Source organism: Pagrus major, chromosome 5 (assembly GCF_040436345.1).
Source record: "Pagrus major chromosome 5, Pma_NU_1.0".
Lineage (NCBI taxonomy): Eukaryota > Metazoa > Chordata > Actinopteri > Spariformes > Sparidae > Pagrus > Pagrus major.
The window spans coordinates 19,459,024-19,472,512 of record NC_133219.1 but is presented as its reverse complement, the minus strand read 5'-3'; the positions used below and the strand labels follow the sequence as shown (position 1 = coordinate 19,472,512).

The following is a 13,489-nucleotide window of genomic DNA, read 5'->3' as shown; positions in this document are numbered from 1 at the left end:
GGAAAGGAGGAACATGGGAAAGAGTGCAATGAAATGAAAGGTTGACCAAAGCAGCGTGGCCATTCAGATGAACAAACTTCATCTTGGAGAGCACTGAGACAAAAATAGTGAAGTGTGAAGTCGTGGCTCTCCAAGAGAAAGTCTGACTCAAAGACAGTGGAGGGAACATAAAATTCATGCTTTGAAATGTCCGAAAAAACAATGTTAAGACACAGAGGAGTATTGTGCTGCTATTCCACATTCGTCCACAAGAAGGAGACATTGAGTTATTCTAAACACACGTGGCGTGGGTGGAACAGGGAGGAGGATGGGACAGGAGCAGAAATACTACAAAGCATCTCACTGCTTTTCAGAATGGCTTTTTTTTTTTTTTTGACTATTTAGATGCTTTGACTGTCTGATAGTAATTGAGGAAATGATGCTGACTAAGAAGACTCTATTAGAGGAATGAGGCAGAGTGTAAGTCAGGGTACTTTGGGGATTTAGTGGTGCTAAATGGCAGCAGATGTATGCTTTTAATACATGCATGGACGCGGAAGGGAATACACACAAGGAAGGATTAAGTCAAGGTGAATTGCTAAAAGAGCACATGAATGTGTGTGTTACAGGTTGTATTTGGCGGGCCATGCTTAACTTACAGTACGAAGCAGCTGAGGAGCCCTGAGAGCTATCAGGCTGGGAGCTTGTGCTGGACTGTGCCTTAAGCGAGCTGCTGTCTAAGCTCTTTCCTGATAACGTGCACACATAGACACAGAATGAGACCAAACACACACGTATACCAAGAAAGATGACAATCAGCCAATCAGACGCGCATATTTCATGCCAAAAACATGACAGAAGTGTCACAGTGAGGAGTGATGGGAAGGGCAAAGTTAGGAGCAGATATATGCTAAAGATGATACACCCAGCCAACCTTTTTTCTTTCTGACAGTCGTCCGTCACCAGATCTCATTGAAAATAACTCTCATTATCCAAGTTAATGACTCCATTAAAGCAAATTTACAACTGTATGTGAGGTTCAGCTGAGACTTTAATGGGAGTCTTCTCAGTGAGCAGAGGATGGATGATGACAATGGTGATGGCCATGACAATGGGAGGGAGTTGGATGTTACTCATTACTGCTCGTCTGTTTAATCAGCTGGCGCAGAGGGAAACGCAACACATGAACACTCATTGACAAATAGAGGGAAAGAAAGCGTCCCTCCAGGAAAAAATAGATGGCACGAGACAGTCAGGAGAGAGGAAAAAAAAAAGTATTCTAGCCACATACTACATAACTAGAGATTTGTCTGCATCCTGTCAAATGTGACCAAAAGAAACACACAGATCAACACAAACAATCCACAACATTTGCATTAGTAACTTCTCCTACTTTCTGCTTCAACAGGAAATCCAAAGAAAAGAAACCATCACCACACAGCCCACAGTTTAACAGATAGGTCATCCCTGGCAAGTGCAGTGCAGAAACAAATAACTGATGTAAAAATGTATAACCCATAAAACCAAACTGGAGATTAACGACTGACAACAAGCAGCCCTCAGAAAAACAGTGTCTGTAACATGTACCACCACCATAAAAGTATTGAGAGTAACAGAACAGATATGTGTTCAGATGCTCCAAACGCCAACACAAGTGTTGGGTTACAAACCAGCTGTCCAGCTCTCACTGACCTGACCTACAACAACTACAGACACAAACTATTCCATCCAAATGCAACTCCCCTTTCTCCCGCACTCACCTGGCTCTTGTAGTTTTCTCTGGCGCTAACCGTGCAATCAGTCGGTTGGTATCTTAAGAGTCTTAGAACTGCTGTGTGAGGCTAATGCTATCTAAGGGTGGCGCTAGCACAGCGGTGTGTTTTTAACGCCTCTCTGAGCAATCCGTCTACATTTCCTGCCAAAGGGGCTAAATTTAGATACCTCCCCCTTTAGCCCCGACCCCCCCCCCCACCCCCCCACCCCTCAAGGTGCCCTTGCCCTCTCCACTCCTGCCAGAGGGTTGGGGCAGTGGGGCTCCAATCTGGGACCTTGGAAGGGAAGGAAATGGGTAGGGGGAGGAAACCTTTCACTGTGTGTACAGTATGGTACAGTAGAGCCCAGGGGTATGAAGGATTATCAGGTGCAATGCTCTTTCGGGCTACCCAACTTTCATTAAGGGCAATTTTAGCTGCAAACATTCTCAGACAGTAAAACTTTTACATATTTTCCCAGCGCTGTATAATTTGAATAATTGAGCAATAAGATTCACAATTTTTACCAGAATCTCACCTGAGGTTGTGCAAAACTTTGTTACAGCAGGGGGCGACATGACAAGATCCCCTCCAGATAAATGATTGAACAAGCCACTGAAAGTGTTTCTTTGCTTTATTAGCTTGCTGGAAAGCTACCAAATGAAGCCGAAGGTCAAATGTTACTTTTGTGCTCTGGAATGGAGGTAAGAACGGCGTGGTGCCAGTCAACACTTTTAAACAAAGCCCAGCTTCTTGTGTTGTTCTGTTTTCTCTGGAACATTGAGGAAATGTTGTCTGCTGACTGACACCACCAGAAATCGCTGTTACTTGCCCAGTCATTATACTCTGTGTCTAACATCTCTGACGCTGTTGGAGTTTCTGATTTTACTAACGAAGTAATATAATGGCCACTTTTACTTGAGTACTACTTGATAATTGTACTCCTCTTTTCAACGCTGGTTCATATTTCTTACAGACCTATATGATGGTCGTGCCATAGTTGCTAGGGAATTTGCGACATAGCAGCAAAGCCTCTATAGGGAGGAGAAGGAAGTGAACACGCTGTTCTGTATGCCTGGCACCAAAATAATACATTCATGACCCGATTTAGACACATTGTACTCTGCTTGGATGTAGAGAACAGGGGTGTTTGAGTGCGCTGGCATAGATAAGCCAGGGCAGAACCTTTGCATTCACAGACGCAGACGCACACACTGGGCAGTAAAAAGCTGGACCCAAATGCACTTTGTAAAGTTATGTGTGATACGTGCCATTTCAAAATTCTAGTCACTAACAACATACGTATACACGCGCTCAGTGCACAACTCCGCAAGCTGACACCTCACACAGGCATGTTGGTATTTCAGAGGTGTGTGTTCCTCAGTATCACGATTTCAGCCAAATGGCAACACTTTTGAAAAAGCCAAACCACAACAGCATTACAAGGACTCTTACATTTCACCCCCCCCTCACTCACCTATCAGGCACGCACACACACACACATACAAACAAGCAAACACACACACAAACTTATGCTTCTTAAGTTTAAAAGAAAGAAAAAAAAAAACAGCAGAAGGAAGCAATACAGCCAGGCTCCATGAGGGGTCACTAAAAGGTCAGCTATCAGCCGAGCTCCACACATGAAGTGTACATATTACTCTTATTTTCAAAATAACAATCCCTGTCTACGATCAATGATTGTTCCATGTTAGGCTTACATCTGTAAGCTTTGAAAAATTATCTACAATCACAATGACACAAATGTTCACTCTGTGAGAAAATAAAAACATCTCAAAGAGAGAAGAAAAGCTCTCAAAGAAGCCACTACGCAGACAAAGCCAGACGCAATAGAGGTTTTCAGCAGTTGGCATCAAACGGCACCACCACCGTGCTGCTCATGATATTGCCGTTTGATAAACAAGAGGCTCGTGCAGTGCAGAGCAGCAGTTGTGAAAGGACACTAGTGTGTTGGCTCTCTGGCTTGTCAGAGCGCTTGATTGTAATTTTCTAAGCTTTAAAACATTGTAGCAACTGTGCCAACTTTCATTAAGACGCCTTCAGGTGCAATAATCATGTCAGTAACAAATTAACTTTGAGAATTAAAGAATCCATTTCCCCGTGTTTTACTTAAGCTCGTTACAATCTACCATTACAAAACATAACAAGCCCAATTAAAAGGCAATCGACCAAATCTCCTGTACTTTCTGGTTGAGGTGGCCATCTGCTGATTGTCACACACTTGTTTTTAAGGCTTCTATTGTTTTGTTTTTTTAATGACTTGGAGAGGAGCTCTGTCGTTATACATGTAGTTGACTGATTAGCTGCAGCAAAAGAACAATTATGTTAATACAGTAAAAAAGTCAAGTGATGATCCAAAAGTTGTCAAGTTCCCAGAAGTACTCTGGCCTTTCATTCACAGCAAACAGTTCAATACTTGACTTGAGCTTTGGAGTGCATCACGTTCTGTTTCTCTGCAGTCTTACCTTTAACATCCTCATCCTCCACAGTGGTGTTGCTGCTGTCTGATGATTCCTGGAGATCAGAGATACACAGTAAGTTTGGGTTTAGACATGATAGCACACACATTTGTGCTGTAAACACATCCCAGGAGTGGTACAGAGACTTGTTTTACATAATCAGGACACAAGCCAGCAGGGGGTGTGTTACTCTGTTGCCATGTCAAGTTTTTGCAAAACAAAAACTGATTACAGAGCACCAAATGTATCAAGGCCAATTAATGCAGAATAAATTCATAAACAGATGCAGAACAACAATATTGTTCAATGCTGTTAATGTGTTAATGTGTCATAACCAGCCAACCTTTGCAAATACGGAGTCAAACCATGCCAGCAAACCAGTCTAGTAGTCCAATACGTCCCTGTGTCAACAGCCATTCCAGATATGACTCTTTTTACCCTTGGTCTAAAACTTCTTGTCTCTTCATCTACTTCAAGCAAAGCTCCCTGTCCTTTATCCTCAGTGTGTGTATGTATGTTTGGGTGCATTTCACCATGCGGATAAGTGACGTCTTCCCTCCACAGGGTGCTCTTGTCTCTTGCTGAAACTGACAGAAACTCGATGGGAAGTGCTCCATACATCAATTTCAACCATGGAAGCTGGCAGAATGGATTCTCAAAGGCCAATAAGTTGTCATATTGAGAAGTCTGTCCTTCCACCTGTCTGTCTGCCTGGCTGTCTGTATCCTGCTCAGGCTCTCGCCAGAGGAGAAGTTAGAGTTCTGATTTCCAATTAGCAGATTAAATGGGCCTAAATTCCCCTGCATGTAAAGGAGAGTTAAGAGACTCAGTGACCTCATTAGAAGTACACACGTGCACGAACATCACGAGCACAAAGCACAGAAGTGGTTTCATAGCCTTCTAAAGAGCAGCTGGTGACCTGAGGAGAGGAAGAAGGAGTGAAGAGAAGAGTGTGTGTGTGAGTGTGAAGGAGAGAGTTGTGGCAAGCGTCCTCAAATATTAGAAATATCACTTAAAGTGTGATCACACCTACAGTTTGAATCTGAATCATAGAGAAGCTTTATTAGTGACATTTTAAATCTTATGCACTTTGTTTCATCCTGCTACATCACAGGCAGGCCAGAGCTTGTAAAATATTACCTACATAAATATGACAGGTTACACTTGTGCACTTAGCTGTAATTTCTCTCACTGCCGTTCATATCACATTCATTTCTCAGCCCATATATTAAAACATTTTAGCCATTTAGTTTTGACTCTACGTTTGTCCTCTGTTCATTTTGCACTGGATTTCCAAGACTGCTAACTTTACTTTAAAACTGTTTTGGGCTGTTTCCTGTCATTATGGGCTCACAAATCTTAAGATGATTCCCATGTGCACAGATGAACCAAACAAAGTGAGCAACTGTTCTAAATGCCAAGTGGGCTGCTTTAAAACCAGCCTTGTGTGAAAACAAAAAAACTGCAAAGAAGCAGTCTTCCTCCAAAACACTTTCAGTGCCTTCCTGTGTAGCCCCTGTGTGGACTCTCGGAGACCTGCTGTTATACATAATTCAATGCCGTGCACTACCTCCTGAGGTCTGACCCAAAATCCAATGCAAAGGTCACTCCCTAGTGATGCAAAACCTGGATGTGGCTGAGGGAAAAGAGTTACGTTCCCCATTAGCTGCGTGCATAACAACTCAGCAAAAACAACTTCAGCAGTCACAGTGGCACGCCACACACACACACACACACACACAAATTATAAACGCTTTGTCAAACCTATGAGGAAGGGATCTTACTGCAAACTCATGCAGGTTCATGCACAACCTCTAAATACATACAAACATACAAATATACAACCAGAATTCAATCAATAATCGTACAAGAGATATATTAATATGAACATAATCTTTTTACTACATCAGAGCTCCTTGACAACTAGGAGAACATAGCTCAACAGTACATGTAGTAACACAGTGTAACGCTATGCCAGTTCTCCAGGACACTTCTCGGTCTGTGACTATTTAACCCGCTACGGTCTACTCTGTCGAGAAGTGCTGACTTAAGTCACGTTGTAGTTGATGGGAGAATATAGAGTTTGGCCAATCATCAAGCCAGTGCTACTTTTGTATCACATATAGTGAAAGTTAAATGCTTGAGGGAACAGAATGTGGCCTCGGTTGTCAACCGTCCCACTGTGACCGAGATGCAGTGTAGGGAGGGGAAGAGGAACCTGTGAACCTGAGCACGACCTGAGTGTAACTTCACCTCCTGGGTGAGCAGAGAGGGAGATGTACATCCACAAATTTACGACTATGAACTTACGAGACAGAAATTAATTTACAGTATCAACATTAAATCATTAGCAGTACTGCTTATGCTGCTCAATGCTTTGTTGGAACAAAGATGCAGAACAAAGGCAAGATGACTAAAAAGCATCTCTCTAATATGAGTCCCAACTCCTTGAGTCTCTGTTTGATTATTTTCATTACATTTATCCTTCTGGTGAGATCGCCACTGATCCCACTTTAATTAAATCATACTGTAGATACTGCTGTAGTTACCTTTATTCCCTTCTTCACATACTATTATCCGTTTATAGTGCTGGGGAGGTCCGTCTTGCTCAATAGGGCACTGGTTAACAAGGTAAGCAATGTTTGCTACCCTTTTACCCCATGTTATCTGCATAACATAAAGTAATTTATGTGAAGAGTTTAATCTCAGGCAGCACACACACACGCACACACACACGCACGTACACATTAGTAAACCAATATCATGGTGTGCTCACACAGATGCATGATAAAAAAAAAGATCAAAGGGCAGGAGAAGATGAGGAAGAGGAGGAAGAGGAGGAGAGTGACAAAGAGGATAAAGAATAGGTCAGGACAGGGGGATGATGTATACCTTTTTCCCGTCCACTGGGTTATGGATGACGGTTGTCTGAGGTTCCTGGAAGAAAAGGAGGAGGAGCAAGGGGAGGAAGAGATGGAGGAACATGGAATAAAGAGAGAAAGAAACGAGAGAGGGAGGGAAAGAAAGAGAACAGATTGTGACATAATGGCAGATAGAGGTGGAGTGAGTGTAAAAAATGTTCAAAGAGACAAAAAAGAGAGTGATATGAATGTTGGATGAAAAGAAAGTGCTTGTTAAGGTTGACAAAGGAGAGAGGGAAGAATCCTCCGAAGCGTAGTGAGTGGGTGGATGAGCTGAAAACTGTAATTTAGAGTCACTTCTGTTCTCTGCTCACACACACACACACACACACACACACACACACACACACACACACACACACACACACACACACAAAGACATTGCAGAAATTCAGGGTGAAGCATCTGTCATGTGCACATCAGTACAATGATATCACTCTTTCTCTCTCTCTCGCTCACACACACACACACACACACACACACACACACAGTAAGTACACAAGTTGTACTCAAAACCGTGACACCTTTGTAAACCTTAACTTATCCAGGGCTTTGCTCTGCCCAACATGATGCAAACATGCACAGAATCAAGAGAAATGTTATATTTCAATAAAGAGAAAATCAGCCAGCTCATACAATATAAAGAAAATGTGCTCTGAAATAGATTAAACACGAGCCTCTACATCTTACAGGGCACTGGCACACCCAGCAAAAGATGCCCCATGAGATGAAAACGGGTCATTCTGTCCCTTCACACTCGTCTCAACAGAAAAGGCGAGCACTGGCGGGCAGACACTGGCATCATTTCAGGCTCCGCTTTCTATAATGAGATCCAGTATGAAATCAGCCACTCCGCAAGATTAGCCATACAGTAGAACTTTCTCCTTGTTGCTCATCACCATCCAAACCTCCCTGCTGCTGGCCACCTTCTAAAGCCATCTCTGTCCAGTGGTCCAGTCTGCACCAGGGTTCAACTGCCAGATTTCACACTAGCACAAATGATCTGTCCTAACCTGGGAAAGGCGCCTGAGTTAACTTCAACTGAACCAAACAGATAAGATGTGAAAGCACCCTTAGAGCACGGTAAACTCTCATGCCTTTCTGCTCATTTTAGCACTATTGCTGGCTCTTTTCAAACACTGGTGCTTGTTGTACGGCTGCTGTCATGCCACCCTATACAGCAGATGCTGATTGCTGACCATATAGAAAGGTGACGGTTACATTTTCTCCCTTTTCTACAGCTCTCCACAGTCTGCTAGGAACTCTGATTTGATGTACAGTAATTCTGAACCCACCACCTCCTCCCCATATTCTCCTCAGCTCTCCTCTCCCCCCTCTAGCTCTGGTTGAGCCTCCAGGAAGTGACACCTCTATGATGACCAATCATCAGTTTTCTCCCTGGTGATGATGGCGGTGTTGTCAGGGAAACCGTCACCCAGGGCAACGAGCACCAGTGGCAGCTTGGGCGATGACGATAAGTGAGAACAAAGTACCTGGGGTTTTCAGAATAGAAGGTGGGGGGCGAGTGCTGATGGTGGCGCCACATCATCAGATGGGGAAGGGTTTGACTATTACACATCACCCTGGACCTGATATTAACACTGCTGCTCTCACTTAGACGCTTAGTAGTGGAGCTAATTGAGATGATTTTTTTCTTTTTTGATTATGTCAAAACAATCAAACACCAAACCTATTTTAGTACATTTTCCTATCAGCCCGCTTGAATGTTTCAGAGTGAGACAATTAAGGTCAAGTAAGTGAAGGCACTGAGTGTCTCTCCATGGCCTGGCAGCTCTGTAAAGAAGGAGTTAACATACCAAATGGCTTAACAGTAACTTGTTCAAGTCCCTAGCAACAGCATGGACACCACAGCCCACTCTCCACTCCCTTTAAAGATCAGGAAAAAACTCTTTTGCTCTGTTTGAGCCCACACTTCCATTCACACTCTTGAGCACATGAATGTAAACTTCCCATGTGCAGTGTGAGACTGAGGCTTAAGCTAACATCACATGCATGAAAACATGCAAAAAACAGACACACACTTGACAACTGCATAAAATACACTCATATGGCAGCACCTGTTGCTCCGTCTGTGTGAATGGCCGCGTGCTGGCGTCTTGCCTTCTCTGACGAAACAACTGAAAGCAGGCAGCCAGTTCTTATCACTGTGTCAGGCTGAAGCTTGGGGAACCACTGGGCTACCGTGACTCACTGACCAACAGCCTTAAAAAAGGTTTTTTATCATTAAATGCTGAGATGGATCTTTGGATAGCCAGTGTGGCACCACTATATTTAGTGTTGCAGCAAACACAAACTTGACCAAGTCCTCAGCTGTGTTACATGTCTGAGTTGGTGAGATCATTAGTGTGGCATCTGAGTGTGGCTACTGGCCTGGGCATATAAATGGCATGATATAATGCAGCTATTCTGGCATAAAAATGCCCAGCAGAAAATAGCTGCAAAAGTACCTCGATGCTGGACACAACTAAAATTATAGCATAATTAATTTCTATGTTTGCTTACAGAAGAGATCTGATTTAGGATAAAAGCCACAGGCTCCTAATAGAACTGAGTATATAAGAGAGCACAAGACTTTTTAAATCCTCCTCTTTATACATGTCTTCTAGTTTTTTTTACAAAGTTAATTTTAAAATGTCGACAGTGAATAAAGTTAGAAATTACGTTTCTGCATTCATATACAGATTTTCTTTTTATGTTTTAAAAGGAGCACTAATGCAAAATCAAGTTCATCTAATTTAGTATTTGCTGTAAATGACAGAGCAGCCTGAAGTAGCTGTGGAAGGCACTTTGGCAAGAAGAAAAGAGCACATGCCATGAAACTGTCACCTCCTGCAGCGCTTCATCCTGAATGATTAGCTGAGCATTCACACAACACTTGCAGATATCTTTAAAGTCATGAAAAACAGAGTGAGGATGGGGGGTTTTGCTGGTTTTATCAAGATAATCTATCCAAAGCAGCATGAAGGGGATTTCACCAGTAGTGTTTTCTGTAAAAAAAAAAAAAAAAACTGCTCGGGAAGATTTTAATGTGTGGAAACTGACAATTACAGATGAGGTGTAGTGTGTAGGAAAAAATATGTCTGATGTTACCGACTGCACTGTGCGTCTATAGACTAATGTACATGATTTTTTGTGTTTTTTGTGGTTTTGCCAGTTTATCTTACCCTTACCTGGTAACACAGGATGGGGGCTGGGACCATTTAGATTTTTATACAGCCCTGGCATGGACTGAATGCAAATGTGATTGTAAAATCGTCAGTATAAAGGATGTGTAAAAATTTCTGACAGTGAACGAGTCATTTCTCTGGGTTGTGATGCTTCAAAAAATGTATCCACCGTTTTACAGATGCTTGTTTCACAATGTTAGCTTATAGGAAAAAGTCTTTTTTGGGCCCCAGTGCATCATGTGACGATGTAATTACACGGTTTGGCCACTACAAAAACTGGCTTCAAAGCCTCTGGGGGGCCTGGTAGCGACTAGCTGCTGTTTGCTGGTTAGCTCAGTTAACCTTGCAGTTAGGGAACCTATTAATTTGTAACTTCTCTGTAACACAATACAGTGATGTCTTTGACATAAAATCAAAACTGTTATTTCTTCACATTCTGTTGAGGATTTTAGTGATTTTTGAAGGTTTTGATTTAAATTTTTACATACATATTACACGTTACACCTTTAAATAAAAAAATAGTAATACACAGACATCTTTGTGGCACCCAAAATGTGTATTTCACTCAATCAACACAAATAACTTGGAAATCTCTCCTGGAGGCCTGATGCCAAGTAAAAATATAAAAGTGTGTTGTGACCATGTGCCAGAAGCCCAGGACCATGCAGGTTTTCATTCCACCTGATTTCACTAATTTTCACACCATCAACAGAAGAGGAGGAATTACTCTTTGAAAGCAGCTGGTGTGCTATTTGGCTGGAAGGACAATCTGCAGATCTTTGGACTTTGATGCTCACGCGGTGGGGAGTCGCTTCTCTACAGAGGCATAAATAAGAGGGAAGGGGGTAAATCGCACTGACAACCCCGGCAGGCATTGGCTGTCTGTTCCTGTTTTGGCAAACTTTCACTGACAAGAGAAAATGGCATGCTAGCACAATATCAACCTGAGTGCAAGTCACATGGCATCACCACCTGCTATGGGGAAATGTTTCCTGACACCACCTGCTGGTTTCAGACCTTTCCAACTGCTGTGGCCATCGCAGCGGCTTGGCAAAGATCAACCACAGCTCACAAGATAGACAGAGACAGATAACAGACAAAGGTGAAGGAGTAGGGGAGTGAGGTAGGGTGTAGGTGTCTTAAAACACAGACGGACAAATACACACACACAGCTAAAAGGTGGGGCTTAGGAGGTAAATACCAGAGCAGGTGAAGGGATGTTTCCTTTGGGGCTGGTGACTATGCTGTTTTTGGTGCTGTTTGTCTGGGGCTGTGCAGGAAAGGAGAGGGAAAGGAAGGAGACACAACAAGAGTGTTAACAACAGCAAGAGGTGGGTGGGTTTGTGAGTGTGTGTCCATGCACTGTACATAATGTGCGCTTTTGTATGCAAGTTTGTGTCCTTGTCAAAAAAAAAAAAAAATCGAGGAGAGGTTAGTTTTTTAGATTTTTGACTCTCTGAAAAGTCTCCGAGTCATAAGTCATAAGATGTTTTGGTTTTTGTAATTAAGATGAACTTTAATGTACTGTTGATTTACGGTCTGAGCTTAGGTATAACATTTAAGGTTACACGTTTATCTTGCAATCAGTCTGTGATTTAAAATATCAAATTAAGGGGAGACACTACAGGTAAAAACACCTGTTTCCCTAAACCAGTATATTTTGAGATTTTGGGCTATTTTGCTTTCATGTCTTCTTTCAGACACTAATGGAAAAAAACATCCAAAATACACGGTTAGGTGTTTATTTTAGTTCATTTTTCTGCTTTTGTGGTTGAGCCAGAAATCCCCATTTACATACATTAAACTTTCCAGTGTTATTCCTATCTATTTCGAAAGTCTTTCACAGAGGGGTTTCCTTCATCATTCATACACTGATTTATAAAACATTTTATTCTGAAAAATATGACAAAAGTGTTTTGTTAAGGCTGTTGACAGCATTTCCTGGTGGAGTGATGAGAAGAGATTTCAAATATCCCTCTGTGAAAACCTTCGACTCAACAAAATGAAACAAGAACTTTGAACCTGGCTTTATTCAATGTTCTAGAAGTGTATTAAAAAAAGGCACATGCTTAATTAGATACTGACTCATTTGCACGATTACACCAAAAAATATATATAACATAAGTAATTTAGCAGGGAAGTTTCATGGTGACATCTACTCAATAAACTGTTTGACCCTGACCTCTAGTGTCTCCACTTAAGAGAAGGAAAATGGCGGTTAAGCTGTAATTAAAGGTCACTACAAACATAAGATAAACATAAGTGACTGAGTGTGGAGTCCAGTAACAGCAGTGACAAAAGGGTTACCTTAATAATTCATTTGCAAGACTGATTTGTAATACTGAGAGGTGACATGAGTGCCACTGTGTGACATCATCATGTGTCACAGCTGCTTAAGAGTCCACATCACAACGATGCCACCGTGCCGTTTGGTCGTAATAAATCCCCTTTTTAAGCCACAATATCTGCTCCTTTGAAGACCACACATCAAAGAGCGGCCAGTGCTTTATAGCTGAGTTAAATCATAATGATATTTGCATTGAATCTACATTACATTATTTGTAATCCAGTTTGGAGAAATATTAACATCGAATTGCCGGGGCTCCTGGGTGTGGAAGTGAAGAAAGTAGTGTGTATGTGTATGGGTTTATAAGTCATAATATGAATTCTGTAAGCCACAGAGCTTAATCAGGAGAGGAAGGCAGAGGAGAGGAGAGGAGAGGAGAGGAGAGGAGAGGAGAGGAGAGGAGAGGAGAGGAGAGGAGAGGAGAGGAGAGGAGAGGAGAGGAGAGGAGAGGAGAGGAGAGAGCTTATACGTCAGCACATACAAGTGCAAACACACATCACAATGCATGCACACACAAAACAGCCATGAAAATAAAAGCTGGTGTAAGCTGACAAAAAGCTGACATATAGACATTTCACATTCACACCCGTGCCCAAACAAACACCCACACTCACGCACACACACATTAAACCCATCCAAAGCTGTCGTCAGCCATCACTCCGCTGCCTCTGCGGAGCAACAGGAAATTTATTCCTCATCAAAGTAACGATTAAAGGGTGTGATGTCTTAGTCAAAGCTTGTTTGCGGTATCAGCTCAGGGTCTTAGCATGTGCGTCATGAGTGTCTGTGGTGAGAAAGCCCCTTATATTCCTGGGTGGCAGATAAA

The 13,489-nt window shown here is 42.4% G+C and overlaps 1 protein-coding gene across 2 annotated transcripts in view; it reads right to left on the bottom strand.

Annotated features, from left to right (window-relative positions):
- Positions 1 to 13,489, bottom strand: part of camk2b1 (calcium/calmodulin-dependent protein kinase (CaM kinase) II beta 1) — a 73,222-nt gene that overhangs the window by 8,787 nt on the left and 50,946 nt on the right. Inside the window, exons 15-17 of one of the 2 annotated variants that reach the window (XM_073465557.1) lie at positions 11,518 to 11,586; positions 7,100 to 7,144; positions 4,214 to 4,262 (exon numbers count right to left, since the gene is read on the bottom strand). In XM_073465557.1, the coding sequence (XP_073321658.1) occupies positions 4,214 to 4,262; positions 7,100 to 7,144; positions 11,518 to 11,586 (163 nt within the window). The remainder of the gene's footprint in view (positions 1 to 4,213; positions 4,263 to 7,099; positions 7,145 to 11,517; positions 11,587 to 13,489) is intronic. The other variant, XM_073465556.1, reaches the window with a different exon arrangement.